General features: G+C 53.2%; 1 protein-coding gene across 5 annotated transcripts in view; it reads right to left on the bottom strand.

The window, feature by feature from the left end:
* Positions 1–26098, bottom strand: part of C13H7orf50 (chromosome 13 C7orf50 homolog) — a 98749-nt gene that overhangs the window by 67898 nt on the left and 4753 nt on the right. For 3 of the 5 annotated variants that reach the window (XM_061208021.1, XM_061208022.1, XM_061208020.1), the window contains exon 2: positions 20894–21023. In XM_061208021.1, coding sequence (XP_061064004.1) covers positions 20894–21022 — 129 coding nt within the window. In that variant the 5' untranslated portion in view covers position 21023. Of the gene's footprint in view, positions 1–20893; positions 21026–21321; positions 21423–26098 lie in introns of those variants that run through there. The other 2 variants (XM_061208024.1, XM_061208023.1) reach the window with 2 other exon arrangements.

Here is a 26098-nt window from a genome sequence, read left to right as displayed (position 1 = left end):
CACAGGCCTAGCTGGGAAACGCCCATTAACAGTTTTTCGAAAGCAGCGGCTGCGGGTGGGGGCGGGGGAGGGGGAATTGGATGAATGCGTCCAACGCGTCCAAGGAGGCGACGCAGAGAGCAGGGAGAGGCCGCCGCGGCGAGTGGGGCGGGGGGCTTGGACCAGGAGGGGAGCACTTGGCGTGGTGAGAGCGGTGGGACTCTGGGTACGTCCTGAAGTCAACAGGACGCAACAGGACTCCCGGATGGAAGAGACGTGGGACGTGCGAGCCAGAAGGACAGACACCGTGTGGTGCTACTCACAAGGCCCCGGGGGAGTCAAGGTCGCAGAGACAGAAAGCAGAGGCTGGGGGCCAGGGCTGGGGGAGGGGAGGGGCGTCCGTGTTTCATGGGGGCAGAGCCTCAGTTCGGGAAGACGAGAAAGTTCTGGAGACGGACGGTGGGGATGGCGGCACAACAGTGAGAGCGTACTTAGTGCCCCTGAACTGGACACTGAAAAACGGCTAAAGTGGCTGATTTTATTACGTTATGCATATGTTACCAGAATAAAATTAACAAGAATAAAGAGAAGGATTTTTGCCTGAGCAATGATGTTGCCGTTGTTTCTCTGGGGAAGGTGATGGATGGAACGCTCGCGGAGATGGAGACCTGGATTTCGGGCAGCTAAGTCTGAGGTCACGGTGAGGCACCCGGGCGTCTTCCGAGGGGCGAGGCGACAGGTGTGGCGCACGCGGAAAGTCTGTGGGAGCCACACACGTCGGGCGTGTGGCAGCGGCACCGAGAGCCAAGATGCCAAGGCGAGCGCGGGGCGGCGCGGGGGGAGAAGAGGGCTCCTCACGTGGATGGAGCAGGCGCCATGGAGCACGCACCCTTCGGGGAGGAGCGGAGGGCAGCCTGTGGCCGACAGTGGGAGAGGCCCTTGGTCCACGGCCGGCGAGGAGCTGACGGGGAGCGAGGGTGGGGTGTGGAAGCAGGTGGTCCCCGTCGAGCCCTCAGGTGAGGCTGCAGCCCAAGGGCTGAACCAGACGGCGCAGCGAGGCCCCACCCAGACCCCCACGCCCGGCTCTTTGAAGCCCCAGAATTTTGCAGTAATTTGTTACACAGCAAGAGGTGACTAACATATAGGGCTTGTCCAGCAGAAACGAAGACCTGCAAATCCCAAGACCTTGCAATTCCACCCCAGGCCTACACCCCAGAGAAGCCGTGTCCACGTATGAGGGCGTCACCCATAACTGCCAACAACTCAGAGGACCTAATGGATGAACTATGTTCCTGCGCCAATAAAAAGTAACAATCTAGAGCTATAACAACAGCATGGAGAACGCTTACAATAAACGTTAGTCAGAAAAGCAAAATACAGGGGCTTCCCTGGGGGCGCAGTGGTTAGGAATCCTCCTGCCAACGCAGGGGACACGGGTTCGATCCCTGGTCCGGGAAGATCCCACATGCCGTGGAGCAACTAAGCCCATGTGCCACAACTACTGAGCCTGCGCTCTAGAGCCCGCGAGCCACAACTACTGAGCCTGCATGCCACAACTACTGAGCCCGCGCGCCTAGAGCCCGTGCTCCGCAACAAGAGAAGCCACCGCAATGAGAAGCCTGCGCACTTCAAGGAAGACCCAACGCAGCCTAAATAAATGAATAAATTTATTTAAAAAAAAAAGCAAAATACAGGAAAGCGGGGATGGTGGTGGGATGAACTGGGAGGTTGGGATGGACACGTATACACTAATATGTATAAAACAGACAACTAATAAGAACCTGCGGTATAAACAAACAATGATAAAATAAAATTTTTTTAAAAAGCAGCAAAATACAAAAGTAGAATGCAATTCCAACCATGTAAAGTTCAACTACAAGCAAAACCAAACTATTATTTAGGGATGCATCACACAAGATATTGATACAATCTAAAGAAAAGCAGGGGGATGAAAAAGGCTCTGAGTTTTGTTTCTCGACCCAGGTGTGGTTTCCTTTAAGCTGTATGAACCTCCTATTTGCTTACTTTAAAATAAAATGGAAGGAAAGAAATCCACCATACAAAGTATGCCTGTCTGCGGCCATAAATGAAATTCTTCCACTTAAATCACAGCTGCTCAGTTTAAAACTCCAGGCTCAAATCAGAATTTAATACCGAAAGTCACTACCATTTCCCAGGTAAAGTGGTCACCTTCACTAACCCACACTCCCTGCACCTGTTTCTGAAAGTCAGGTCAAGTAAAGGCTAGAAATTAGATACGACGCTGGTAACACCAGACCCAGAATTAGAAACTTCAATGAGAAAAGGACAGCGATTCTTTTTTGCCTCAAAATACAGTCTGAAGGAAAGAATTTCCCCTCAGTGGGTAAGCTTGAGAAGAAAGAGCTGCACGTGAACAGAGGAGCGACAGGGCGGGAAGATGCACTGGGGTGCGGTGGGGGGGCAGCCCGCCACGCTGACTTAACCCAAGCCCCACCCAAGTCCCTGGGGGCCCCCAGGGCTCCAGCCAGGGGAGAACGCGGGGCAGCAAGACACACAGAAAATGGCACGTGGATGAGTGTCTTTCTTACAAACTACAGGGAAACGCAGTTTACACGCACGGGAACCTTGGAACCTCCCTGCCAGTTACAAATTCCCACTCCCTCTTCAGACACGCGGGGCACCTGGGCGACCAGAGAGAAGAGGACGAGCGTGCCAGCAGCCTGGCTGCTCAGAAAACCCGCCTCCACCCCAGAGACCCCGATGGTTGGCAGGGCCCTGGTACCGGCTACGCAGCCCAGGCTCCAGGACCAGGAGCCCTGCTCGGCCAGATGGGGTGGAACGCACGCCCATGCCCGGGGAACACAGACTCTGCCAGGGCCGGAGCCCAGCCCACACTCGCCAGTGTGCCTGCACACACATGTGCACACACAGACACAGACACACACACATGCCCTCATGACAAAGACCCGCAAGCACACACTCACGCAGACGTGCACACACGCACACACTCCCCGTGCGCTGTCCACATCTTGGCTGACGGGGTCCCTGAGCCTGCCCTGGGGGACCCTCCGCGCCACCAGGAGGCACATTTCGAAACCCCCCTCTGGTCCCCCGGGGCGTGGTGCTCCATTAACCTCTCCAGAACAGAGCCCATTGCGGAGGGCCCCGTGCCGACCACACAGCAGACGCTCAGGGCGAGGCCAGCGGCCGGCCTGGCCGGAGGGCTCGGGGTGCAGCTTTCTTTCAGGTGAAAGAAAAGCAAGGGCAGCTCGTGTGGAAAAGCACCGCCTGCCCCACACGGACCAACAGGACTCACCGCACTTACCTAAGCAGGAGGAGACCCCAGCCTCCAGGGTCGTCAACAGGCACCAGGGTGACACGGCAGCAGACGAGGCGTGGTCACCTGGAGGCTCCGTGCCCCAAAGGTCACTGTCACACAAGTCACCCTTCATTTGTCCGTTGGTTTCCAGCGTTCAGCTGTATCATCAGCCATTTACTGATGAGACTCTTGACCAAGTCTGACTTCCTGGTATAAAGTCCAGGACGCACACTTTCATTCATTACTTACGTTAAAAAACAAACTGCCCTCCCCTGCCCTCCCTCGCGTGAGCTCCTGGCACCGACACAGGCTGTGACTCCTCTGCAGCACAGAGCGGGGGAGGGGGCCAGGGGCTCCTGGGGGGTCTGACCCTGCAGCCAGAACTCAGTGTAAAGAGAGGACTAATTCATAAAACTGCTAAATCCCAACAAATGTAGAAATTTGCTCAAATCAGTTTCTATGCCCCTACACAAACACTAATTCCACCCTCCAGAAAGGACATACGTTAACACATATGTCTCCCGTTCTCATCACCACAGAGCACACACAGCTGCCGCATACAAGCGTGTCCTCGAGGCACCGTGTCAGCTATTTAGCACGTTACCTCGCGGCAGCCTAGGCGACCCCTGTGACCAGGCCGTACTGTCTCCACTTGACGGTGTCAGAGAGAAGCGTGGTGCCCAAGGTCACGACCACCCGGCGCCCTGCGTAAGCCTCTGTCCACCTGAGCCAAGCGGTACCAAGTCCTACCCCACAGCCCTGCTCTGAACTTGGAAGTGGGGCGGCGAGCCCTGGCCGGCGACAAAGGCGGACACTTTCCCCGGCACCCCCCATCTTTCCAGTAACGGGTGCCTGTTCTGACTGGGCTCCTGGTTGCCCAGCTGGAGGTCACGGGCCCAGGCTGCCCGCAGCTTCCTGGTCGGCTCCTGAAGATGAGGCCACTGACCCTCACTGTCTGCCCCCGCCCGGCACTAACCGCACACGTGGGGTGGGCTCCCACTGACCGTACACCGGGGCAGCGGCCCAGGGGCGGCAGGACGGCGAGGCCAGAGGAGCCGGGTCCCTGGACGACCCCAGGAATCAGCCTCCCCAGCCCGGGCCGCTTGCCTCCACAATGTGAAATTTCCATCCTACGTAAGGCACTGGATTTTGGGGTCTCCGTGTCACGGCAGTTGGCCTGTGCCCTGACACGTGTCTGTCCGTAAGCCTCCGTCTGTGTCCAGTTTTTGGCCCTTCCTGCATGCTGAGCCCTGTGCTGGCACCCGCCCCATTCCTGGTCATGGTACCACACTATACACACCCCAGACCCAGGTCCCTCAGTCACACACTTCAGCCCCTGCCCCGTGCCACGTGGGGCCTGGTTCCAGCCGTCCTGCACCTCCAGGCCAGGCAGGCTGCTGCGTGGAGGCGCCTGGCTTTGGTGGCCACCGTGCTAAGCCCTCAAGAACGGGCAGGGCTCTGTCAGGCCAGCAGAGGCGCAGGACGTAAAGACAGCATCGTCGGACCAAACCTGGCGTTGGTGGTGAGCAAGGACCTCAGCCGCCACTTTCCTTTGCCTTTTAAGACATCCCCTCTGAGCACACACTCAGAGCTGATCCATACCTAGAGGCCGGGGCCTCCGGTACATGCAGGTGTGTCCTGACACCCACACCTCCACAGCCGCGCTCAGGTGTGCATCTGGGCAAACATCTGTCAGTGTATGTTCCCAGGGTCGGCCCAGCTTAGACCAGCCGTCCTCGGCCAGCAAAAGCCCCCCAGGGGCCGTACGTTTACACCAGACGCCACTTCTGCCCCTCACAGCGGGAGACATGAGCGCTGTGCCTGGGAAAACCATCTTCAAAGCAGCAACTGTTTTCCCAGCTGTGAACACTCCATCCTGGGAAAGCTTTTCATTCCATTGCAAAAATACTTTGAAAAGACTGAACAAATATTCAGCTTCATCTGTCCATTCTGGTATTTTAGACCCAAAACTGGAGAACTTTCTCGAGTACGTGGTCTGATGATCCAGTGACTAACATTCCTTATAATCATGAGTGAACCTTCTAACGAAATAAGCTTCCTGAACTAAATGTGGTGTCAACTCACTTAACCGAGAACGATAAACCAAGTGGTTTCCTGTGAACGGCGGGAAGTGGAGGTGATCTCAGCAGAGACAGGACCTCAGGCCAGGGGGTCACAGTGACGTGTAAGTTCAGGGAGTGACTGCGGCCCCCTCCCAACGCCAGGACACAGCAGACCCCCCAGCAGACCCCCCGCCCCCGGGAGACCAGGCTCCAGGCAGCCCTGCCATCACCGCGTGAGGGCCCTCCTCGCACAGAAGGGGGTGGTCCCGGCCCCGGCCTCCCTCGGGGACGAGGGGGGGCAACCCTGGGCTTCCAGGGATGCGGCAGAAGGATGGGGTTGCCTGACCCCAGGTCAGAGTGTGGTTCCGACCCCAAAATGGCCAAAGGACTACAAACCAGTGAGAGTTTAATCGTTACTCATGTCACAGACCGTCTGGGCTAAAGAGAGGTGGGGAGACCTGAAAGCCAGGCAGGGAGGAGGGCCCAGGCTCAGTCAACGTGCCGACACCGCTCTGCGCGCCTCCACGTTCTCTGTGTTTTCCACAGTGGGTGTGTTCTGCTTGTATAAGGTGGGGGACGACTTTGTTTTTTAAAATTAAATTAAGGATGATGTTGGAAATGACACTATAAACTGAGCCTGCACGAAGAGGCCCCTGTGCCAGATACGCCTTCACAGAGGGACCAGAGCGGGAAAGAGTGGGGCTTTCAGGGCGGAACTGGGGGGCAGGAGGGGGGAGCTTCCCTTTTTCAACTTTCCTTCATGATTTCGACGCTGTTTACTCAGGAAGTAGGCACAGCGGCGCAGGGCACGCAGCACGAAGGCCTCACCGGGATGAGGGGCTTTCATTCCCACGATCTTAGATGCCGGGGTAGTGGCCCGCGGGGACATTACGGGACCTCCCGGACTCCAGGGCACGTGTGGGCACCAGCGGGAGATCCGGACCAGCCAGAATGAGGACCTGCCTCCTCGTCCCAGGTCTGCACTGCGGGAGGGGACAGCAGAGGCCATCTGTCCTGGCTGCCCGTGGCCAGAGGGGAAGGCAGACAGGCAGGCGGAGGCTGGAGGCCTCCACGCAGGCTCTCAGGCTGGGCTCTGCTCACGTCGGAGGGAGCACGGGCCAGGGTGCGTGCAGGGAGGAGAGTTGGGAGGAGCGCGGTCCGAGGGCAAGGGCTTGGGGGGAAGCGGTCAGATCTAGGACGTCCTTTACCGTAGAGAAGACAGTGCAAAAGCGGCCAGAGAAGATGCTACCCGGGGTCAGGGACCCTGAGACCGAGCTGCTCGCTCAGACACGCGCCCCGTGAGCACCTCCAGGCAGCCCCCCACGCTGGTCTTCGGGCAGCTGGACCAAGTGAGAGACCGGTGGAGAGGAGCCAGACCACAGTGCACCCTGGCAGCAGAGGGAGGTCGCGGGCGGGGGCGACGAACGGGCTACGTTCTGATGGGGGGCAGGGGGGGAGGTCCTCCAGGTCTTACAGAAAACGGAGCAGCTGGCGCTCCTGGGAGCCCCCCACCTTCCTACACTGACCAGGGAACCAAAGGGCCGGCACAGGCACCAACCTGGCGGCCGGCAACGGGGCCCTGCAGCCTGGGAGCGGCCAAGGGGCTATCTGTCTAGGGCAAAAGCCATAAAAATAACTTGGCTGGAAAAATATCTGAACCATTAGGACAGAGCTCTCAGCACAAGGGTTTTCTCAAATCTATACAGAAAAGGTGAACTTTGTAACAGAACTGGTAAAAACACACAGGCAGCTCACAAGAGAAAAACAAGTGATGGTTCACGGTAGCAATCAAAGAAACTGAAATCACAACAACCGTGAGTGACCTTTTTCTCTCTGTCACACTAGGAAATGCGGAAGACGTTATGACACCCAGGTCTGGTGCGGGCGCCCTCACACACGGAAAAGACACTGTGTCCGCTGTAGGACTCCGAGGACACACCCCGAAGTATAAACCGCAGCGTTCTCTCGGGGTGGCAGGATTCATCTGTCTGGTTTCTTCTGTATGTTTCTATTTCTTTTTTTTTTTTTTCCATTTGGCCATGTATATATAACTCAGGAAAAATAATAAACATTCCTTTTTTAAAAGTACGTTTTGCTGAGCTATTTTCTGCTGACCACGAGGAAGCAAAGCTCACAAACATGGCCCTGGCTGACCAAGCGGCAATTAAAGCATTAGAAACCGACGTGTGGACAGCTGGACTTGGGGGCGGGGAGGGGACAAGGGCGACGGGTCTCCACGGCAGCGGGACGCTGAGCAGTTTCCAACTCTTCCCTAACGGTTCAGAGTCAACAAATGAGCCGAGAAAACCCATTTTAGAGACAGAGGTACACAAGCTCGCGGCCAGCCTACTAACAGACCACGGGCCCTGGGGCCGCAGCCCTGAGGAGCTCCTGGAAGAGGGGACAAGCACGTCACACAGCAGGGATGACAAGGGCCACATCGAACATGGACGCAGCAGCACGGCACCACCAGCAGGCCGGGAAGGCTCTCCCGTACGGCCCACCCAGCAGCATCCAGAATTGTTAAGGCCGACAGCACACATATCACCAAACTCTGCAAAAACGAGAGTTTAATTCTGCCCCTGCCAGTTCCCAGGACAACTCCAGCCGTCCTCATCAACGCGAGCGCCGCGATCAGAAAGACTGAAATATTAAAGCAGCGAGACGCCAAACACTAGTGGAGATGCAGAGAAGCTGGATCCCTCGCACGACGGGGGCATGTAAGGGGGCGGCCGCCCCGAAGGTGGGTAGCTGCCGAGCACTGACACGAGCACGGACCACACGACCAGCCGTTATGCTCCTGGGCGGTTTCCCCAGAGAGAGGAACACACGTTCGTGGACGTTCACAGCACTTTGGTGGTAAAGCCAAGACTGGAAACCACCCGAGTGTCCTTCACTGAATAGTGAAGGGCTGCAGAGCAGTGGCCCAGAAGCCAGTGGTGATAGCAGCTCTGTGTCATGACAGCTGCGGTAAAACTGTGCAGAAACGCACGCACGCCGGCAAAACTAATGGCATGTGAGTGAGCTCTGCGGGCGGCATCGATGTCCCTCCTGGCTGCAACACCACAGTCCATTACCAATGGGGCAAACCGGGCACAGGGCACACGGGCCTCCCTATAGTTTCTGCAACTTCCTATGTAACCTACAGTTATTTCAAAAATAAATTCTCTTTAACAAAAGCGAGCGCCCCAGGCCCTCGACACGAACGCTGAGCCCCTCGGCCAACCGTCCAGGACCCTCCAGCCAGGCATGGGGCCCAGCCCGGCGTTCAGAACGCGGCTCCTGTCACAGCGAGAAGAGTCCGCACCAACACCGCCCGACGCCACGATGGAGCGCCACGCTCCAGGGCACGCGCGGTGAAGTAAGACCTGGAAGGACCGCAGCAGCCCCCTGCCCACCGGGCGGTCTCACCTGAGTGCTCCCCAATGCCGCGGTCCTCCTGTCATCAGCCCCGTGTGGGGCGGTGCCCACAGCAACCTTCAAACAGCGGCCAAGAGCCCAGAGGCCCCCGACCTTCCCGGGGAGGCGGCAGCTCAGTGAAGCCACGGGCCCAGGGAAGGGCTTCCTGTCGTCGGAGACCAGGAGAGCCTGGAACTCGGGGCAGAAAGATCTAGTGCCTGAGCGACCTCGGCCGGGGAGGGGCTGCCCTGCAGCCGGGGAGCAGCTCAGACTCGGGGTGCCCAGGAGGGGGTGTCCTCCCGGCTGTGGGGGGTACTCCGGCCAGGACAGGGCCCCTCCACCGCCAATCTGGGGGCGTCAACGTCGTCCCCACGCCTGGCACCGCCAGCCTGTCCCTGGGGGCTCCTGCCCCGGAGGCAGCGCTTGGCTGCGACAGAGACCCCAGGCCGCCAAGCCCCAGATGCCCCCCAGGAGGGGCTCCCCAGATCCTGAGTTGACTTAGACTAACTCTGCCGAGGGGGGAGAGGGGACGGCGACCAAAACCATCGACCGAAGTACAAAACCAACCATTTCTGGAAAGCAAAGAGCCGGCCGGAGGGGAGGCTCCTGGCGCCTAGGAACCATGGGCCGCGGCGCCGCTCCGGCCTGAGCCATTCACAGGGCCGGGAGTTTGCCCGTGGGCTCAGGTGGCCTCCGGCAGCGGTGGCGAGGGGCCGGAAGCGCAGCTCAGGGCCCCCGGGTGGAGGGTCAGAGGGCGGGACTGATCCGGGAGGGCCCCTGGAGCCACCTCATGCCTCCCGACCGGCTGCAAGCACCCAGCCCCCAGCAACGCCTTCTGGCCAAGGGACCGGGGCTCCTGTGTCGTCCCTGTGTCACTGTGCACACGTGTAAGACGTGTGTCTCACACTGGGCTGCAGTCAACGTTTCAGAGTGAATGATCTGGCCGAATCACGTTAAAGTCTCTGGTTTCTTGAGAAATGCTCACCTTTTGAGATAAAAAAGATTCAAAAAGATGTGTCTGAGTTTATAAGCCGTAACTGGTTCTTTGGGGAGAGGTTTTTATTGAGGGGAGGGGTTGTGTGTTTTCCATCGCGTTTGTAGTCTGAATCTTACCCCGTGCTCTCCAGGCGTGTGTGGGGACAGAAAAGCCTGCACCATCCTCGCGGACACATCCGACCTAAGGGCTACCGGTGGCCAGGCTCAGCTTCCCAAAGCCACCCACACGCTGTCTGCTACTTAGTGCAAATCAGAGGAAATCGGTGAAAAACATCAACTACTTCCAAGGTCAGAAGCCACTCACCATCAGATTTTCTATGTTGCGTGAGATTTTTCCACCCAAACAGGAACCAATGTGGCTGTAAACCTGACACTAAGCGACGTGGTAAGTTAACCACAGCTCCATCTAAAAACGAGTAGAATTTGACATACCTGCTATTTTTTGGCTACAAGTATAGGCTGAAAAAGCCAGTGCAAATTACTATATCTAGGAGGACACCTTGAAGCTCCCTAACCTCTACCCCACTCCCCACCTCACCTTATTCACCTGCCTTTAGAAAACTCTCAGCAGGTTATCAGAAATCGTTGAAAAAAAGATGTAATAATTAACACTCCCATAACCTATTACATGTTAAAACATATAAATTAACACAACATTAAATAAAATCTGTTTTTAGCAGCACAAAATCCCGATTTTTAATATGTATTTGCTGAACACGTGTCCCAATTTGATCTCAGGGAGCTGCTGCTAAGTTTTATCGGTTATAGAAAAGTTAGGTTAAGGGTCAACATGGAGAATGTGAGAAAACAGGGAGAAGAAGAAAAATCAGAAGGTTGGCCAGGCCAAGAAGATCAATTTCAGAAAGGAACTGGGGCAGAGAGAATGTGCCCGGAAGGCAGAGGAGCACAGCACGTGGCTGAGTCAGGACTGACAGGAAGAAGGGGGAGGGCTACCGAGAACCCCAGGACATCTTCCACCCTGGATCACAACAGGCCTGCAGTCCTGCACAGACCCGCCTTCACCACAACGGTGCATTTTAATGGTATGTTACACAGAAAACAGACAAACGAAGTCTACAGCAGGTGTGCTATAGGGACACTGTCCAGGTCACGTACTCTCTGAGAAACAAGTTAGATCTCTCCAGAGAAAACCGTAAAACCTTCCTGAATGACATAAAAAAACAACCTCAATAAACTATGAAAGATTTCTCAGGAAATCTGAAAGTGGATTGCAAAATTCAAACCGAAAAGAAAATATGACAAAGGCCCAGAACCCTGTCCCAAAAAACAATAAGTACTTAGTGTACTAGATATTAAAACGTATTTTTAAGAACTAAAGTATTAAACAGTGTGGCAAGGAGCAACTTAAATTATGGTACAACAAGATAACAGAATATTATACAACTTTTTTAAAGGATAGGCTATTCCAACAAGAATTCTAAGACAATTCAATAAGAAGAGTATTTTCAACAAACGGTGTTGGGACAACCGGACACCCACATGCAAAAGAATGAAGCTGGACCCTTACTTCACACCATACACAAAAGTTAACTCAAAATGGATCAAAGACTAAAATGTAAGAGCTAAAACTATAAAACACAGAAGAAGATACATCTTCTCCTATAAATCTCCATGATCCTGGATTTGGCAATGGTTTCTTAGATATGTATGACACCAAAAGCATGGGCAACAAAAGAAAAAACAGATTAATTAGACTCATCGAAATTTAAGATGTCTGTGTTTCGAAGGACAACATCAAGAAAGTAAAAAGATGGGAATTCCCTCGGTGGTCCAGTGGTTAGGACTTGGCGATTTCACTGCCCGGGGCCTGGGTTCGATCCCTGGTCGGGGAACTAAGATCCCACAAGACATGCAGCCAAAACAAACAAACAAACAAACAAAAAACAACAAGAAAAAAACAAAAGAGAGAGAGAAAGTAAAAAGGCAATGGACAGAAGAAAATGTCTGCAACCCACATATCTGATAAAAGAATTGTACCCAGAAATCATAAAGAACTCTTACAACTCAATAAATGAGACAATTTTTAAAATGGAGAAATGTCTATTCAAACCCTTTGCCCCAAGAAAATATACAAATGGCCAATCAGCACATGAAAAGATGCCCAACATTATTGACCACTGAGGAAATGCAAGTCAAAACCACAAGAAGACACCACTTCACACCCAGCAGGATGGTGAGAATCAGACAGAGAACAGTGCTGGCGAGGACGTGGAGAAAGTGGAATTCTTACACGAGGCTGGTAGTGGAACGAGATGTAAAACAGGGCAGATGCTGCAGAAAAGTCTGGTGGTTAGGAGTTAAGTACAGAACTGCCATATGGTCCAGCAATTTCACTCCTGGGTCTATAGCCCAGGAATTGAAAACAGGTATTTAAACAACAATGGGCACACGAATGTCCCCAGAAGCACCGTTCACAGCAGCCACAGGCGGACACAGCCTGACCGGTAACTAAACAGAATGCAGCGTGTTCACATAAAGGAATGTTATCCAGCCACGAAAATTCAGGAGTGAAGCACTGACACACACGACCACATGGATGAACCTCGAAAACCTGATGCTAAGTGAGGGAACTCAGACACGATGTGTGACACAGGTCACATACTGTATGCTCCCTGTACAGGAAATACCCAGAAGAGGTAACCCAGGGAGACAGAACGTGGGGGAACCGGGGCTGGGGCAGGGTCGGGAGGGAGCGCCCCGCAAGTTCAGGGTCTCCCTCCAGGTGAGGACGATGCCGTGCGGCTAGACAGAGAGGGACGGTCACACAACACGTTCGTGTACTGAAGTGTTGCTGTAAAGTGGTTAGTTTTATATCCGGCCCGTCAGCTCCCATCACAATCCTGGACGTTTAATTCAGTCCCCAGACCCTCCTGAGCTCCGCCTATGTTAGTGTTGCTGTGTCCGTCTCTGTGCACCAACAATCCCCATTTCAATTCTTAAATATATGAACTGAATCTCCTGGCAACCAGCACTTTAAAAAACAGAACTACCCTGAAAAGGACACGTGACTGTCTGCTTTAGAAAAAGCCTCCACATGGTCAGTTTGGATAAACAGACGGATGAGAGATTCACAAGAAACTAAGACACTTCTGATCTTACAAATCAGCAATAAAAAGACAAAGGACCCAGTTCAAAAATGGACAATGGGTCTGAACAGACGTTTCTCCAAAGAGAGACGACGGCCGATGAGCAGCTTAAAAGATGCCCAACATCAGTCACAAGGGAAACGCCAATCAAAGCCCAGGGGCACCGCCCCACGCCCATCAGAGGGGCCATAGCCAAAATCAACCGTGGGCAGCAGGGCTTGGCAGAGAGGTGGGGAAAATACGACACAATAATTCTACTCCTAGAAATATAAAAATGAAAATATACGTCTCACGTAGAGAACAGACTTGAGGACACAGGGCGGAAAGGGGAAGCTGGGACGAAATGAAAGAGTAGCACTGACATATACACACTACCAAATGTAAAATGGATGGCTAATGGGAAGCTGCTGCAGAGCACAGGGAGATCAGCTTGATGCTTTGTGACGACCTAGAGGGGTGGGATAGGGAGGGTGGGAGGGAGGCTCAAGAGGGAGGGGATATATGTATACATATGGCTGATTCACTTTGTTATACAGCAGAAACTAACACAACATTGTAAAGCAATTATTCTCTAATAAAGACGTTAAAAAAAAAAAAGAAAGAAAATATACGTCTCACAAAAACCTGTGTTCATAGCAGCATCACCCATAACATATAAAGTGAGAAAGAGTACGGGACAGACAACATGCTACCACTTGTGTAAACACACGCACAGACATGGCTATGCACAAAAAAATGTCTGGAAAGAGACTAACACCCATAAAAGTGCGAGGAAACAGAAGAAACTGATAAAACTCTGGCCTAGTGGGAGAATGTTTTGAATTTTGTATCATGTCCTGCATTACCTAATAAAAACATAAATATTGTTTTTAAAGCACTATAGGAAAAGAAAAAGAAAAGAAAAACAGATTCGTAGAACACAAACAGATTAGTAGAACATAGAACATGATAGAACATGTTCTATCAAAAGGACAGAAAAAAAATGTCAGATCCCTACCTCACATAACACAAATTTCAATTCATTTAAAAAACTACAAGTGGACTTCCCTGGTGGCGCAGTGGTTAAGAATCCGCCTGCCAATGCAGGGGACACAGGTTCAAGCCCTGGTCCGGGAAGATCCCACATGCTGCGGAGCAACTAAGCCCGTGCGCCACAACTACTGAGCCTGCACTCTGGAGCCCGCGAGACACAACTACTGAGCCCGTGAGCCACAACTACTGAAGCCCGCATGCCTAGAGCCCGTGCTGCGCAACAAGAGAAGCCACTGCAATGAGAAGCCCGCGCACCGCAACGAAGACTAGCCCCTGCTCGCCACAACTAGAGAAAGCCCACACACAGCAACAAAGACCCAATGCAACCAAAAATAAATAATAAATTAATAAATTAATTAAAAAAAAAAACTACAAGAAGTGGAGAAAAATATAAGAAAATGTTTGTAACTGTGGAAGAGAGGACTTTTTAAGGGAACAAAAAAAAGAACAAAAACAGACACCACAAAGCAAAACTGACAGACACTCGCCTGCACACAACTGAAAGCCCCACGGAAACATCAAATTCAGGAGACGAAAGACACATGGGGAGAAAGTCCATGTGTTAGACACACAAAAAGTCCTTTTTTACAAAAGGCAATCAATTCAACAGAAAAATAGGTGAAAGATGTGATGAGGAAATTCATAGAAGACATGCTTAATAACTAATTGAAAAATGTCCATCTCACTAGGGATCAGGAAAATAGAAATTAAAAACAGATTCTACTCCTCACCCACCAGATTGGTAAGAATAAAAGATGGATAGTACCCAGTGCACGCTGTAATGCCAGGACATGAATTCTGGGGCCCTGAGGCATCATGTATCAGATTTCAAATGCTGCGTCTCCAAGAGAAGCATCACACAGGCACACAGACCTAAATGGGCCTCTCTCCAAGACGACACACAGATGGCCGACAGGCACATGAAAAGATGCTCAACACTGCTATTATTAGAGAAACACAAATCAAAACCACAACGAGGTACCACCTCACACAGGTCAGAATGCCCATCATTAAAAAGTCTACAAACAATAAATGCTGGAGAGGGTGTGGAGAACAGGAAACCCTCCTACACTGTTGGTGGGAATGTAAATTAGTGCAGCCACTATGGAAAACAGTATGGAGGTTCCTCAAAAAACTAAAAATAGAGTTGCCTTATGATCCAGCAATCCCAGTCCTGGGCATATATCTGGAAAAACACTAATTCGAAAAGATACATGCACCCCTATGTTCATAGCAGCACTATTCACAATAGCCAAGTCACGGAAACAACCTATATATCCATCGACAGATGAATGGATAAAGATGTAGTACATATATACAGTGGAATACTACTCAGCCATAAAAAGGAATGAAATAATGCCATTTGCAGCAACATGAAGACCTAGAGATTATCATACTAAGCAAAGTAAGCCAGACAGAGAAAGACAAATACCATATGATATCACTTATATGTGGAATCTGAAATACGACACAAATGTACTTACCTACAAAACAGAAACAGACTCACAGACATAGAGAACAGACTTGTGGTTGTCAAGGGGGAGGGGAGGTGGGGGAGGGGTGGACTGGGAGTTTGGGGTCAGCAGATGCAAACTAGTATATAGAGAATGGATAAACAACAAGGCCCTACTGTAGAGCACAGGGAACTATATTCAATATCCTGGGATAAACCAGCATGGAAAAGTATATGAAAAAGAATGCATATGTATAACTGAATCACTCTGCTATACAGCAGAAATTAATACAACATCGTAAATCAACTATACCTCTATAAATTGAAAAATAAATAAATATGTACAGTCTACTCTCTGTCAATTATACCTCAATAAAGCTGTTTTGAAAAACCACACACACAGTAAGACGCAACTACACCCACAAGAGAGGCCGACAACACCAAGTGGTGGCAAACACGCGGAGCACCGAGAACCCTCCACGCGGCTGGCGGGGTGCACAGTGGCGCAGCCTCCTTAGAGGACAGCTTAGCAGTTTTGTAAGGTAAACACACACTTCCATATGATCCTTCCCAGTCATAGGAATCTACCCAAGAAAAATGAAAACAGAGGCCCTTGTACACAGCACACTCAAAACAGCCCCAAACTGGCAACAACCCAAATGTTTAGACCCAGGTAATGGAGAGTACAGTGTGATGAGTCCAAAGGAAAGGGGGACACGGGGAGCGGGGGGGTGGGGGTAGCAGGCTGGCTCCCCCAGGCAGGGACGGGGCCTCGGGGCATCACAGAGCCTCTATGGTCTCAGGGTCCCAGTCTCGGAACCCCTCTTAGCCCCGCAAGTCCACAGTTTACAGCTCCCAGGGGCTGACCACCGAGCACTCAGTGCTCACAAAGTAGGAAACAAGAACAGTGGAACAAGGGAATTTCTGCTAAGAAAAACAAGTCGGGCTCCCAGGGAGCTGTCTGTAAAGATCAGCAACCCCTCACCCCGGCTAGTTTAACGACCAGAAGTCTGCTGCCAGACCAGAAACATTTCTTGAGGCAAAATACCATTGGTATGAAGTCATTTTGCTGAGCAAATTCTCAAGGCCATGAAGTTCACAACCTCGTCTGATGTTTCTGAAGCACTTGTGGGCTTAATGCCTGTGTAATTCCTCTGATTTTTCCAGGTTGAAAAGGCAGGAGAAAAGATGCCCCATGTTGAGCTTTGCTTCCTTTCCACACGAAGGACACGGCGTGGCCTCCTACAGCCCAGCTGCCCCCGTCACGTGTCAGCAGGGCCCACGAGGACACGACAGACGCACATGGCTGCGCTGGGCCCTCGGGAGCCCGGGGCTTGGGGGTGGCGCACACGGTGTTCCAAAGGCACAAAGTGGCGCCCATCCCTCCAAAAGTACGCGTCACTCCCCACTCCAGATGGTCACTCCAACCAGCGGAGGGCCATCTGGTCAACACGTGCGGAGCTCTTCCTCCCTGGACGTCAGCGTTTACAGCCAAGGGCGAGCCGGACGCACTCCCCACATGGTCTGGGCCAGGCGGCCGGGGAGCGTGGTGACACCTCAGCCCGTGTCCTTGTACGACCAGAGTCAGGAAACCCAAGAAGGGCCTCTCCTCCCCACCAGCTGCCCAGGGACCATGCCCGTGACCGGGCCTCTCCGGCCAACTCCCCTGTGAAGTGGCAGCGCACCCACACCTCCGCCCCTGGCATCTCAGGGCTGCCAGAACCCAAGGTCAAAGTGCTTCTGTGAACGGAAACGTGCTTTGCAGACATAAGAGGTTCTTCTTAGCGAGACCCAGAGCCAAGAGCTGAGCTAACCAGCCCTTGGCTCCCCCCAATCCCCCCCAGCTCCCCCCACACCCCCCAGCTCCCCCCCAGCTCCCCTCACTCCCTCCCCAGCTCCCCCCACTCCGCCCCCCCCAATCTGTAGACAGCCTGAGTGTATTTACAGCAGCAGGAGGCAGCCAGCTCAGCCTAGGTGCCCTGTCCAAGGCGGCAGTCACTGGCTCCAAGGGTGACAGCTGCTCTGGTGTGTCTCCCCACCCCCCAGGTCCGGCTCAGCGTCTGGGGCGGTACCTCCCCAGGGAGGGCGGGGTGGGGGGCCGAGGCCTGCGGACCCCTCACCCCCACACAGCCGTGCTCGCAAGACCAGTCCTCCCGACCCTGTCAAGCCGGAGCCTCCTCCGGAAGGGGTCCAGGGACGTGAAGACAGAACCGGACCCCATCTGCCCGGCCCTAAGCCCAGCTCACGGGGAGGGTTAAGAAGCTACCAGACGGGCAGACATGGGCCAACTCCGAGACCCCTGTGCTCGAGCACCACCCTTGGAAGAGAAAAGGCCCTCGAACCCCCCATCTCGCGAGCCCCCCCCAGCAGGACAGGGAAGAGGACAGGCGCGGGGCAGGGCCTCCCGGAAGCAGCAGCTGGCAGCACAGAACCAGCGCCGGGAGGACTCGTCCCCGCCTCGGGGGCACCACAGGCCACCCCCTCCTCCACTATCGCAGCCCACGCGCCCCTCGGGTCAACAGCAGGAGCAAGAAGTGGACGGGGGGCTCAGCCGCACAGATGTCACACGCTGTGGACAAGAGCACCAGGGCAGCGGGGACGGCACAGGACAGGAGAGGGATGGGGCCCCCCCGCCGAGCGCCCCCCCCCCCCCGTGGGGCTCCCAGTGCGTGAAGCATCCCCCCTCGGGGATCCTTCAGCCCTCCTGGCGCGGGCTCAGGGCCTGGGCTGTGGGAAGTGACTGCACAGGGACCCGAGGGTCCCTGGACGGGCATTTCCGGGAGGACAGCGCCATGGCCCAAGAGGGGACAGAGGCTCCTTGGGGCTCCTTGCGGGGGTTGGCGCAGGAGCTGGGGCGGGGACGGTGCAGTACTTTTCCACGGGCTCCCAGCGACGGGAACGCGCTCTCCAGGCCCTGGCCACCCACCCTCTGCAGACGGAAGGGTCCCTCCTTTAAAAAGGCCTAACACAGCAGCTCCCCAGCTTCCCACGAGAACGGAGAGCGAGCGGGTGAGAGTATTTTGATGAGCAGAGACCAGGATGTGGTCTCGAGGAAGCACAGTCTCCATTTCCTCAGGACACCAGCCCCGAGCCCAGCCCCAACCGCGCAGGGACCCACCCGAGACCCCCCAGCGCCCCTGGGGACCAAGGCGAAGCTGCAGAGCACAGACCCCATGGGGACCATGTGCACAAGTTACTAACCAACCAACCAACCAAAAACCGAGGCAGCAAGAGAGACCGGAAGGAAACATACCCAAATTCTTCTTCCTGCTTTTGTTTTCCACATTTCTTTTAATCAACATGTACTTAAATAACAAAAAAAAATCACTTTTTAAAAAACTGCCTGAATTTAAGAATCATTACCCATCTCAGGCAGAACCTGTATGCTGGGCCAGCATCGATCAGGAACCCACAGAGCTGTGGGGCCCTGCCAGTGACCAGCGGCCAGCAAGCAGCGGCCACTCAGAAAGCGAGAGATGGATAACAAAATTACAAGTCACCAGGACTTGTCACTTGGAGTTCGTTTTAAAGAAATTGGAGGAGTCTAGAAAAAGTAGGAAACTGTCCAGGAAAGGCCCAAGCAATTCACACGTACTGGAGCTTCTGCAGGGATTGGGGGCCAGACCACCGAATGGGAACTGGAAGAGCTCTAAAAAACCAGTTTCCCTCTAGGGTCTAGAAACCAAAAAGGCCTGACAAAACTGGGGCTCCAGTGGCAGAGATGGCGAGGACGACGAGAAGGGGCCCAGGGGACACGGGACTGGCTACGAGCCCGGGTGAGAGCAGGACGTGGGGGCCAGCTATGCGGCCCGGCTGGCTGACCTGGGTCCTGTAAGCACGGGCCTTCTGCACAGGGAGAGGCGCCCTGGCTCGGGTGGCAACAGACCTGCGGTTCTCGGCCAGAGAGAAGGCAGAGAAAGGGGCACCCAGGACAGGTACGGTCCTAAGTGCCGGCCTGGTTTCCTCCCCGACACCCAGAGGTGGCAGCTGGGAGACGACCCCGGACCCAGTGGAGCTGCTCTCTCGGCACAGGCCCTGCACCTGCCCACCCACCACGGAGGAAGAGTGCCGTCACGCATCCCCCTGGCACAGAACTGCCCAGCCAGCCGGTGTCCTGGGGGTCGGACCAGCAGTCCTGTACGGAGCCCGCAGCACGGTGGCCTGGGATCCACCCCAGGGCACGGCTGGGCCTGCAGTCGAGGAGGCGCTGGCCGACGGACAGGCCCTCCTGCCCCAGCCCCTCCGCTATATGAAGGGGGTACATGCGCCCCGAGTCTCAGCAGCGTGCACGGCCCAGGCTTGAAACAAAGGCAGAGCTGGAAACACTGGGGCGTAAGAGTGAGCAAACCGGGACTTCCCTGATGGCGCAGCGGTTAAGAATCCACCTGCCAATGCAGGGGACACAGGTTCGAGCCCTGGTCCGGGAAGATCCCACATGCCGCGGAGCAACTAAGCCCGTGCGCCACAGCTACTGAGCCTGCGCTCTAGAGCCTGCGAGCCACGACTACTGAAGCCCGCGCGCCTAGAGCCCGTGCTCCACAGCAAGAGAAGCCACCGACCGCAATGAGGAGCCCACGCACCGCAACAAAGAGTAGCCCCCGCTCACCGCAACTAGAGAAAGCCCACGCGCAGCAACCAAGACCCAACACAGCCAAAAAAAAAAAAAAGAGTGATGAAACCCACCAGCCACGCACCACCCATCCTGTCGGGGGATTTCCATCGCTTCCTTTCAGAAAGACCCGAACGAGGACCTGATCTAGTCGCCAATTAATGGTAGATGCTCACAGGTAAGTCTGACAACGGCCCAAGTCACTCGACACGCTATGCGGGCGGCTCCGACGACACTTCCCTCCCCGTGGACCAAGGACGAGCACAGGGTCACCAGGCGCTCACGTGGGACGCAGGCTCGAAGCCGCACCAGGTCAGCCTCATGCACGGTCGGCACCTTCACCCACCACTCAGGGCCCAGAAAAGCCGCCCCACATGACATGAGCCGCCCATCAACTTTTACTTCATGTTGAAAAACTTGTCAAGATTTGTAACATCTTATGCCGTTTTGATCAACTACACACTAGGAATTGCAGAGTCAGCTCAATATAGAAGAAAAATATTAACACTCAGAACCTGAGTGGTAACAGCAAACAAATTTAAACGTAGACACATGTTTCTGTGGCGGATCTTGAACACTTTTAGATGTGATCTCGTAAATACAGACCCCAGGCCACGGCCCACGCAGTGCCATGTGAAGGGCCCTCCCTTGTCTGACGGGCTCAAAGGCCCAGCTGCGGCCAGGCCAAATGAGGCCTCCACCGGGCCACCATGCCATCGAAACCCTGTCACACCGGGGACCCCAACAGCAACCTGAGGTCTGGTGGCTGAAGAACGGCAGTCATGCGGTTCCAACCTACAGTTTACTGCAAGTCTTATTTGCCCTACAACTGCCTCTAAAAGGCACCGGACATGTCCATGGGGGCCTGTCCACCCCCTGACGCCTGCCATGTGACCACCGAGTCCCCCTCCAGGTCCGGAAACAAGGCGAGGCCAGCGCGCCCGCGTCACCTACCTCGGCTGGGGCCCCCTCAGTGCCCGGCGGGGCCGCAGGTGCCAGAGGCATCTCTCTTGCTGCCGCCTTCTTCAGTTTTTTGTTCTTTTTCTCTGTCACTTGGCTATCTTTTCTCTTCTGTTTTGCCATCCTACAACAGAGAAAGTAAACTATAAAGACACAGGAAATAAGAATTCTCAATTAACAGAGAGGGGAGGGCGTTATAAAAGATACAAAGCTATTTCAGAAAGTGTGGGAAACATACAGTCACTGTTACAAATTCAAACTCCCTTGTTTCATCACCTGTGGACAACTTACCATTGTGGTGGATTTCCTGTCTTTTTTCTGAGTGTTTTATTTAACATAGCTGCCATCACAGACGGATTATATACTCTGTTTCTAACTCAACATGAACATAAGCTTTTAAGAGTAAAAGAAGGGACTTCCCTGGCGGTCCAGTGGTTGGGACTCCGCACTTCCACTGCAGGCGGCACGGGTTTGATCCCTGGTCGGGGAACTAAGACCCCGCCTGCCACGCAGTGCAGGCCCCCTCACCAAAAAAAAGAGGAAAAGAAATAGCATTTTTAGTGACAGTATCCAAATTTTCCAAAAGTGAAAACTGCGAACATTTGTCTATTCCCTAATTAATGACTAGCTGGGATTATTTTCATTTTCTACTATTACGGAGTAACTCATACTTCCCCATCAACTAGGGATGCTGCAGCCCTACACGGGCTGGCAGTGACCACCATGCAGTCACTAGGCCCTCGGTCACCTGTGGCTGGAGGTGGCCATGATGAGTCCGGGGTGGCCCCCTTGGACCGTGGAAGCAGCCCCGACCGGGGCCGCATTGAAGGAGCGACACAGGTCCAAGAGGCTCTGATTACATCTCCCTCCTCAAGCACAGCAGTATCTAGAACTCTACGTACAAGGACAGAAGAACGCCCGTGAACGTGAACTGCAAACCCAGCTTCCCCTGTGGGACCGGATGATGGGAGCCAAGGGAAATGGTCGCGGCACCAGAAACTAGGCAGGGGTCAGGGCAGAGGCCTCCACCTGAGGGGCACTGGCTGCGGGGACCTACGAGGGGTGTCGTGAGGGCTGGGAATGGGGGGAGGCCGCTCGCAGGGCCCCAGGCCCACCCTGAGGGAGACACGGGAACCGACCGGCTCCTCCCCACCCCCGCCCCCTTTGGATGGAGCCCAAAAGGAGCTGAAAACACAGGAAAGTTTCGGAGTCCCAGCAGCTACAGCGTGAGCACCCCGAGGTGCAAGGTAGAAGGCGCTTTGGCACAGAGGCCATGGCCAGCTCGTACAAGCCACGCACACACACACACACACACACACACACACACACGCGCGCGCACGCTTCTCGTCACACGTCAATCAAGCAGGGGATGAGTAAGTCAGCATAAACCGGGAAACGGAATCCCACTCAATAACTGAAATCAATGAGGTAGCGTTACATATACAGGATGGAACAGAACACTACGAATAGTATTACACTTTTGTATTTGTTTAAGAAAATAACAACAGAGAAAGCTATGCACGTACTTACAGGCAAATGTCTGAAGGACGTAAACCAAAGCTTTCCCTTTCTATCTAGGGATGGGATTGCAAGGGACTCTCCCACACCCACAGCTCAGTTTCATTTTGCTTTTATCAAGGTTTTATACTTGAAAAACTTCATTTTTTTAATACTAGTCCTTTAAAACTTTATCTACAAGGCCTGCTAGTATCAGCTTTTATTCTAACAAATTACAAGAACGTATTTTGTTTTATTTATCCTAAAGTCACTCCACTGGCTTCATTTACATGTATGTGTATTGTATGTATTATATAGATGCAAGCATGTAACATGTATATTACATACACCCACAATATTCACACTCATGTCTCTATAATACAGGTATTTTCATTTCGGACATGCTGTCCCAGGCTGTCTGCACGGGAATGGACACACAAACCCAATGCCTTCTTCCTCTGACACCAGAATTCATTTTGGACTCCATCCACAAATGCTCGAAAATGCAACTCGTTCATTCCACAAGTGTTCATCGAGAGCCAGTTCTGTGCCAGGCACTGCTGCACGCTGAACACAGAGCAAAGAGCAAGGCAAGTAAGAGCCTTGATCTCGGAGAAGCCTCCTTCTGGTGTGAAATCCAGACCTATTTAAGTGAACGAGCCAGCGCTTTCACACAGAGATAAACGCTGCCGAGAAAGTAGAACCGGGCTGAGTGAGCAGGTGCCCCCGAGGCTGGCAGCCACGGGGCGGGGCGGCGTCCGGGGCCTCTGAGGGGCCAGAGGCAGACAGAGGAGGCAGCGTGTGAAGGGCTGGAGGCGGCCCCGGGCCAGGGAGCGTCCAGAGGAGCAAGGTGCGCAGGTGCAGGAGGGGCGCCCGGAGCAGAGCTGCCTGCCCTCAGGTCCTCTCACCCAGGCATCAGTCTCACCGAACCACTTACTGAGACATTAACTTCCCCAAAGCAAAACTTTCCACAGGGGCAGACGGACAAATGACATCAACATGTCAGCGGGGTGGGGGGGGGGGGAGCGCGCCCAAGTCACCAGCAGCCCCACCCCAGACAGGCCCCTGCGCTCCGTCACTCGTCGGTCACCGCCTCCACCGCAGAGTGCGGACCAGGCGCAGGAGCGGCTCCAGGCTGGACCACGCAGCCCAGAGTGCCCACCCACATGCAGCTCGCGTTCTGATGGGGGAGACAAACATGTCAGAAAATGAGGATGATGCTAGGCAAAAAAAAAAGGAATGAAGGAAAGGGCTATGGGAAACGGTGATTATGAAAAGGGTGATCACAACGGAAAGGGCCCAGAACCCAGATTTGAGTTCTAAGTACCATTCTCTATAAAAAAGAGCCAGACTGCCTTAAGATTCCCTGTCTGGAGCAAGGAACGTGTAAGGTGAACCAGAGTATCAAGCTGCACCACGAACCAAGCCAGACAATCACAGGGCCACGGCGGAAAGGACACGGAGCCAGGGTGAAGGGTCCCTCTGCCCTCTTTGGGGCCGTGACCGATGACAGCACACGGAAGGAATATCACTACTGTGCAATCAGAAAACTGCCAGGCGCCAAGGTCTTTAATTAAGCCTTATCTTAAGAAAGTATCCCAAGCTGCAAGCTTCAATTAGCAGTGTAATAAGACATCTTGAAAGAATGAGACTGTTGACACAGGGTTTTGAAAAGACAAAGGGCTCTGCCAGCCAATTACCTTGTTGGAGAAGTAAGAAAAGTTTAGCAAATATTTACACACTGGTTACCATAAAAGTTAAATCTACATTCATTCTGAAAGTTATCATTAAAAAGTTTAATCAGGGGGCTTCCCTCGTGTCGCAGTGGTTAAGAATCCGCCCGCCAATGCAGGGGACACGGGTTCGAGCCCTGGTCTGGGAAGATCCCACATGCCGCGGAGCAACTAAGCCCGTGCACAACTACTGAGCGTGCGCTCTAGAACCGCGAGCCACAACTACTGAGCCCATGTGCCACAACTACTGAAGCCCGCGCACCTAGAGCCCGTGCTGCGCAGCAAGAGAAGCCACCGCAGTGAGAAGCCCGTGCACCGCAACGAAGAGTAGCTCCCACTCGCCGCAACTAGAGAAAGCCCGCACACAGCAACGAAGACCCAATGCAGCCAAAAATAAATAAATAAATAAAGTTTAATCACTAAGTCTACTTGCTAAAAAGGGGGGAGAGGCTTTTCCATATTATAAAAAGCTTTCTTTTTTAGTCCCAAGAGACGGTGATGCATACCTTTGAGACAAGGAGTGTTTGTTGTAGGAAAGACATTTCCTTACATTTACGGTCAGCTGGTCTTCAACAAGGGGGCCACAACAATTCAATGGGGAAGAACAGTCTTTTTAACAGGTGGTGCTGGGACAATGGGATATCCACATGCAGAAGAATGAAATTGGACCCCCTACCTCACACTATATAGAAGAATTATTCAAAATGGAGCAAAAACCTAAATGTAGAGCTAAAGCTATAAAACTCTTAGAAAACATAGGAGTAAATCTTTATGACCTTGGATTAGGCAACAGTTTCTTCATTACGACACCAAAAACATAAGGAGAAGAAAAAAAGATAAGTTGGATTTATGAAAATTGAAAATTTTGTGCTATAAATGATGCCAGCAAGAAAGTAAAAAGACAACCAACAGGACTGGAGAAAATGTTTGCAAGTCATATCTGACAAGACACTTGTATCTAGAATGTATGAGGAACTCATAACTCAACAAAAAAGGCCAACAACTCACTTTAAAAATGGACAGGGACTTCCCTGGTGGTCCAGTGGTAAAGAATCGGCCTTACAATGCAGGAGACATGGGTTCAAGCCCTGGTCAGGGAACTAAGATCCCATATGCTGTGGGGCAACTAAGCCCATGCACCACAACTACTGAGCTTCCGTGCCCCAACTAGAGAGCCCGCGTGCCGCAAAGTACAGAGCCCACGCGCTCTGGAACCCACGTGCCACAGCTACAGAGCCCACGCGCCCTAGAGCCTGCGCGCCACAACTAGAGAGAGAAAACCCGCATGCCACAACTAGAGAGAAGCCCGAGCACCACAACTAGAGAGACGCCCATGCGCCGCAATGAAGAGCCCACATGCTGCAACAAAAGATCCCACATGCCTCAACGAAGATCCCATGTGCCGCGACTAAAGACCCGACACTGCCAAAAATAAATAAATAAAAATAAATAAATCTTTAAAAAAAAATAAAAAATTAAAAAAAAATGGACAAAGGACTTGAACAGACAATTCCCCAAAGAAGAGATACAAATGGCCATGAAGGAGCTCAACATTGGTCCTCATTAGGGAAACGCAAGTCAAATGACACACTTCACACACACGAGGATGGTTAAAATCAGACAGATAATAGGAAATGTTGGTGAAAATGTGGAGAAATTGGAGCACTCAGCATTGCTGGTGGGACAGAATATGGTGCAGCCACTTTGTAGAACAGTCTGGCAGTTCCTCAAAAAGTCAAACAGTTGGGACTTCCCTGGTGGCACAGTGGATAACATTCCACGCTCCCAGTGCAGGGGGCCCGGGTTCAATCCCTGGTCAGAGAACTAGATCCCACGTGCATGACGCAACTAAGAGTTCGCATGCCACAACTAAGGAGCCCCCCTGCCACAACTAAGACCCGGCACAACCAAATAAATAAATATTTTTTTAAAAAAGAAGTCAAACAGTTATGTGACGCAGTACTAACTA

Source organism: Eubalaena glacialis, chromosome 13, assembly GCF_028564815.1.
Source record: "Eubalaena glacialis isolate mEubGla1 chromosome 13, mEubGla1.1.hap2.+ XY, whole genome shotgun sequence".
Taxonomy (NCBI): Eukaryota; Metazoa; Chordata; class Mammalia; order Artiodactyla; family Balaenidae; genus Eubalaena; species Eubalaena glacialis.
Note: the sequence above shows the minus strand (reverse complement) of the source record. Positions and strands in the feature narration are given on the sequence as shown.